This window comes from Theobroma umbraticum, unplaced genomic scaffold, assembly GCF_002168275.2.
Source record: "Theobroma umbraticum cultivar Fairchild unplaced genomic scaffold, ASM216827v3 scaffold_51.0, whole genome shotgun sequence".
Classification (NCBI taxonomy): Eukaryota; Viridiplantae; Streptophyta; class Magnoliopsida; order Malvales; family Malvaceae; genus Theobroma; species Theobroma umbraticum.
This window is the reverse complement of record NW_018397260.1, coordinates 3,532,561-3,538,676: the sequence shown is the minus strand read 5'-3', so window position 1 is coordinate 3,538,676 and position 6,116 is coordinate 3,532,561. Positions and strand designations below refer to the sequence as shown.

At 37.7% G+C, this 6,116-nt stretch overlaps 1 protein-coding gene across 2 annotated transcripts; it reads right to left on the bottom strand.

Annotated features, from left to right (window-relative positions):
• Positions 1-792: 792 nt before the first annotated feature.
• LOC110416296 (putative wall-associated receptor kinase-like 16) lies at positions 793-4,465 on the bottom strand. Of its 2 annotated transcripts, XM_021428249.2 has the most exons (4): positions 4,354-4,465; positions 3,452-4,277; positions 3,145-3,321; positions 793-2,350 (listed from the first exon to the last, which is right to left on the bottom strand). In XM_021428249.2, exons 2-4 carry the CDS (start codon positions 4,272-4,274, stop codon positions 1,143-1,145), a joined length of 2,208 nt encoding a protein of 735 aa, XP_021283924.1. In that variant the 5' UTR covers positions 4,275-4,277; positions 4,354-4,465; the 3' UTR covers positions 793-1,142. The 2 variants fall into 2 exon arrangements, with proteins under 2 accessions (XP_021283924.1, XP_021283923.1); XM_021428248.1 differs by lacking the exon at positions 4,354-4,465 and having other exon boundaries at positions 3,452-4,346.
• Positions 4,466-6,116: the final 1,651 nt, after the last annotated feature.

The following is a 6,116-nucleotide window of genomic DNA, read 5'->3' as shown; positions in this document are numbered from 1 at the left end:
AAACTTTCAAATATGTCAAAATATTTCTCTCGTGGTTTTTCTAGATTAGTTTCAATTAAAGTGGTTTATAGCTTAGGGAATTAAAATTTTAATATTTCGCTATTTATGATAAGGCATGATTCAAATCCTTTCACTTTTTTAACAGGAATGGTTTTATATCTTCTTATTCACAACTCAAACCTTAAGAATTAAATTTTACTAGCTCATTTAGATGAATGTTGTCTTTCTTACTGGTTGAAGATTGTTTTCTATCTAAAGCTTTGCCATTGTATCATCCTATTTGAACCTTGAAATTCTTCCTTCAACCTTTCTCATGCTTCTTTTGCATTTTCACATGTCATGATTCTTATGAATATGACATCAATAACTACTGAATGCAATCAAGATAGGACTTTGTACCTCTTAACAACTTCTTCATTGTGTTACTTTATTTGTGTGAGTGTGGCATCCTCTCTAAGGGTAGGTAGCTTAGCTCCAATTTCGAACACATCTCATAAGTTGAAAGCCCTTAAGTATGCTTTCATTTTTACTAACCAAATAAGGTAATTTCCCTTATTGAAGGTTAGTGGTGACTGGTGCATAAAAGTGCTGGCTGTCGTGTGCAGGTAGATAAGGTTGTTTTTAGGTTGGTTAGGAAGGTGTTTGAGAGAGTTTTAACTGCTTTGGGGTTAGTTTTTGTCCCTTAATTGGGAGCTTTGACACCATGTTGTGATCTATATAAGCTTTTACAATGGCTATGTAATAGCCTTTGTTAAGTGCAAGGAAAACATCGACTAACAAAGTACACACTGGTTGAAGAGAAAAAACATAAAAAGGTTCATTCTCATTGAGTTGATAAATTACAAGGTAGTTTTTATAAAGTCAAAGACAACCAACACTTGTTCTTGAGCACAAAACAAGTGTTATCATACATATCTAATCAAAACATGCAAACTAAACACTTAACAGCATGGACTGCTGAGCATACAGTCTTGTTATGGGAAACATGGCTACCAGCTGTCATATGTACACATACAACTTTGACAGAGATTTCTAATGCACATATTAAGTCCAACACATTACTCTTTCTTCCACATTATTTCTTTCTCTTTTCTTTGCTCTTCTATTTCAATATTTCTTAAGATTGCCTTGTGTAGAAACCATTATCTTCCTTTATCTAAGGGCAAGATTATCACATGGCTTTTTATGCTGTCATACCCACATGAAGTATTGTTACTACTACCACCATTACTATAACTATTAGATGATTTTCCATTGAGTAAATACTCAGTCTCCTCAGAATTCGATCCGAGATTAACCCATGGATGTTTCTCTATCAACCTTAGTCTTTCTAATTCCATTGCTACTTCTTTCATTGAAGGTCTCTCTTCTCCTTTAACTTCTAAGCACCTCATTGCTAGCTTAGCCACTTCCATGATTTGATCTCTATTTTCTTCATCCACTAAATGGCTCTCTAGAATATCAAACAAGCGACCTTTTCTTACTGAAGAAAGGAAATACTTAGCTAGACTCCTCTCCTCCTCAGGCTTGTCAAAAGCAAGTGCCTTCCTTCCAGTGAGAAGTTCAACAAGAACAACTCCAAAGCTATAGACATCACTCTTCTCAGTCAGTTGGCTTGTATGCAAGTATTCAGGGTCTAAGTAGCCCAGCGTTCCTTGGACCATTGTCGATAACTGAGTTTGATCTACTGGAACCAATCTTGAAGCTCCAAAATCAGACACTTTTGCGGTGTAGTTATCATCCAAGAGTATGTTGGTAGTTTTGACATCTCTGTGGATAATTGGTATAGACGCAGCAGAATGCAAATATGACAGCACTCCAGCAGTTTCTGCTGTGATTCTTAACCGTGTCCCCCAAGGCATGGTAGCTGCCTTGCCTTCGTCATGAATGTGATCGAAAAGGGTTCCATTAGCAACAAATTCATAAACTAGCAATGGGACTTCTTCCTCTAAGCAACAACCCAAAAGCTTGACTACATTCCTATGGTTGATTTGAGAGAGAACAACAACCTCATTTATAAATTGCACAATTTGGCTCTGATCCACTATTTTCGATTTCTTTATAGCAACCATATTGTTACCTTCCAAGATACCCTTGTACACTATGCCATAACCTCCGCGACCAACAATCATGGACTCATCATAGTTGCTCGTAGCTCTTTTAAGTTCCTCTGCAGTAAAGATTTTAGCAGTTTCCGATGATGCTTCTCTTCCTGCGAGTTGTTGTTGAAGCATCAAACCACCATTTTGCTTAAAGAACTTTTCTTTGAGCTTGATTAGCTTTCTTTTCTTGTGTAGCATGAACAGCCAAGCGCTCCCAGCAACTACAGCTACAGAGCATATGGTAACACCTACATTTGGAATCCGTAGGATTATTCTCCACGCATCAAAATCTTTATTGAAAAAAAGAAGCTATTTAGTAGTACGGTTTCCTTATATTGTTCATGCTAGAAACAAGGTGAAAATTTGTAACTTATTGTTGCAAAGGCCATTTTCAGCGAGGAGACATTTGTCAGCGGGTTTACAAACAGTTAGATGCCTCCAAGTTGCACCTAGTCTGACTATGTCGTTCTCTCTTACAAAACAACTGAAATTATGGGCCCAGCCCATGGTTTTAATAAATCGAAACTTTGCTGTCTAAAAACTTGTCAAGACTATTGCAACTCTTGGAAGCATCCGAGAAAGCAAACACCACGCAAACCTGGAAAATTTTCAGCTACATAGAAAACCTAAGACTTCCAGGAATTTTTTAAATAAACATATTTTGTAACTAACATTTCCAAACAAAAGCAAAAATGTCTGTTAAGAGTGCGAGTTCAAAGAAGATAACATGTTCTACTTTCTATGATGCCAACAACTTGCTTTCAATTAGAAATTTCTTGGTAGGTTATGATCTTGAAGGAATGAATATCTATGCAACAATTTGTTTTTGAGGAATTATCTTTTGGTCAAAACAATTAAACTTGGAGGCTAAAGTTTATCCTGCTAATCTATCCATCCTCTGCGACAGGTTAATCAAAAACTAACAGTAAAGCTATCTACTCCGAGCAAATCATTCATAATCTATCTTATTAGTAAGGCAACTTTAAAAAACTAAATGATGTTTTAATTATTTGAATATTAATAATACAATCAATGTACTTACCAAGGGTAATTTCAACAAGTTGTATTTGATTGGGAATGCACCCTTTTCCCTTTCTACCATCGCCATGATAACCCTTAGGACACTTGCAAGTATAATTTCCCAATTCATTGACGCAATACCCAGGTTTTTCGCAATCATGCAGTCCCGGATTGGCGATAGTGTTACACTCATTAATATCTGAGAGATGATAAAAAAAAAATGAGAAAATTAGGAGTCCAGGTAATATTTAAACGAACAGTGAAAACAAAATAAGCACAGCAATTAGCTCTCATCAGAAGAAAAAAAGAATAAAAAAATCGTTACTTACCATAACAGCCATCGAGGTATGGATTCCCTTGATACCCATCCTCGCACTTGCAACGATAACCACGAGCATTATAGGATCCATCACAGGTGCTATTTCCCTTGCATAGAAAAGTAGACTTGTTTTGTGCTGCTAATTCACAACTTTCATCCCCTACTGCCCAATCAACCACCATTGGGAGCTTGGTTTCACCTTGAAAACCTTGAAGGTATTTGCGGGAGAAAGTGAACTCGTTTTCAACAACAAAGGCGTAGCTGCAGTTGTTGAACTCCGTTACATCTGTACGGTTAATATAACTACCCAATGTGAATGTAATGTTTTCCAGACCTTTGGGAATGGGAATTTGGCAACACCCCACACCAGAGCAAGAATCATCAACAACTCTCAGGCTCTCACAGAGGGACAATATGCATCCGGTTGTGTACCTATCATTACCTCGGTAGCCCTGAATCAAAGCAACGGTGTCACAACCAATGGCCATAAACTTGTTTTGGGTGTCAGAAATGGTGAATTGGCCTAATCTAAACCAAGGTTTGTTGTGTAGCACCGACTGATCACTTTTCTTGTAACAATGGTGTGCTATGACAGAGAACAAACGAATCTCACCATTAAGTGAAATGCTTTCTACAGCAACGTCACCATAAAACGTTTGTACAGGGACAGCAGATTGATTACAGGTAATCTCAAAACTTGCATTGAAGTAGCAACCTTCCCCTATGCCAAAGGGAAAAGGGACGCTGACGTTCCCACAATGGTCGGGACAGCCAGACCTAGCTTGAGCTGTTACCGGTACCGCGGTGGATGCCACTAGCAAACCTGCAAGCATGAACTGCAACAGCATTGCATATAAGCCCATTACAACTCTTTCAATCAATGCAGGATGGTTTTAAGAAGAAAAGCCTTACATGGTGGCACTATATGAGTTAAACTCTTATATATGGAAGACCAAGCCAAGAGTGCAGCTAGAAAAGAAATTTAAGAAGAAAGTTCCATTATTTTGTCTTGCCTTATAATTTGTCCTTAAAGTCTGCGTAGACCATTCCCATGACCAAGTCAAGTTTGCTGTTCATCTATTGAACTAGCACCTATTATATAATCAATTAATGCCAATGAAGACTCATGATAAATGTCGAATTCAGTCACTATCTTTTCCTGGAAGTTTGCTCGGCTTCGTTGAAGAAGAACGGTACACGCCATTCAACAGCTAACTGTTGGGTAAAAGTCTTTTTCAGGAATTAATTAATGTGAAGTGGTCCTAATTTAGAAAAGCAAAAGCACTCAAGAAAGTGAAGTTCTCGCTTGATTAGAAATTCGTAGTTGTTTAGCAGCAGGGCTCGGCCCACTGCAGCATTGCCTGACCTTTCGCTTACAGGACATATGGTAAATACATGTATATATTCTGTAGATGAATCAAATTTTATCTCAAAGGATTAAGAACTGTTGGTTTTTATTCATGAAAGAAAAAATAAAGATCGAACATGTTTGTGAGAGAAAGTGAGACTGCAACTGCATGCATTCGATTCTTTCCTTTCCTTAATACGGCTCGACTACATGAGAGAGAAAAGTAACAAGGACTCAAGGCGCATTAGAATTGTCTGCTGCCCAGTACATTAAAAGAAGAGCTGTTGAGTCACGTGTAGCTTAGCGCGTGACTGCATCTTCTTCAAGTTGAAGACTTTTTCGCACCAACAACCATTACGAAGACAGATCTCAACTTCGACAAGAACAAGTTACTTGTGTTATGGGACACACACGGAGGACTTGGATTTCATTTGAGGTGACATCATATCACAACAATTTTAAAATAACATTTTTTTTAGTTTTTAAAAATAATCTTTCAAATAATTTTAATTATTTTTAACTATGAAAATAGGTTCTGAGATAAAAATATCTTTAATGAGATATCTTCGTTGACATACATCTTCAAACACGTAAAAAAAAAAATATGTAAAAAATTTACGAACATCTAATTTTATGCAAAACATCCATTTTTTTTCGTAAAGCTTGTGCAAAGCAAAATAATATTACATGAGAAGATTTTTCAGATATTTTGGATATGGTATTCAGATAATACAAAAAGATGGATATTAAACCGATCGAGGAACCAGTCATGATGAGTCGAAAGCTTCCAGAATGATGTAAAATCAGAAATCCATGATACGGTGGTGAATCGAAAGGAGAAAGATGTGAATCCAAGGCACGAAATGGTCATGCTACAGCAAGCCATATGTGAGACGATAGGGTGAGAATATATAACACGTCTCGAAGGGAATATGTGAGATGACATGGTGAGAATATATGACAGACCAGTGCCAGAATGTGACATGAAATGGCATGTCGAGAATATGTGACAAGGCATGGTGGGAATGTGTGACACGATTGTGACACGACAGGGTTTAGAGTTAGTAATACGCCACGACTAGGGGTGTGCACCGGTCGATTTTGTCGGTTTCGGTTCGGTTTTGACCAAAAACCGACCGAAAATTTTTTCCCTATAACCGACCGAACCGAATATGATGCAATGTCGGTTTCGGTCGATTTTTTTAGAGGCTCGGTTTCGATCTGTTAGAGAGGGAGACTGATAAGCAAGGGTGAAGGGTGGTAGATTAATGGCTGCTTCGGCAGGTTAGAGAAGGAGGGAGTCAGGGAGAGGCAGAAAGCATGAAAG

Excerpts from the sequence above, each read along its gene's own strand:
- LOC110416296 (XM_021428248.1), bottom strand. The coding sequence starts at position 4,304 with ATGGGCTTATATGCAATGCTGTTGCAGTTCATGCTTGCAGGTTTGCTA. Across the intron at positions 3,322-3,451 it reads ATACCTCGATGGCTGTTATG|ATATTAATGAGTGTAACACT; the intron begins GTAAGTAACGAT and ends ATCATCTCTCAG. Across the intron at positions 2,351-3,144 it reads ACTTGTTGAAATTACCCTTG|GTGTTACCATATGCTCTGTA; the intron begins GTAAGTACATTG and ends TTCCAAATGTAG.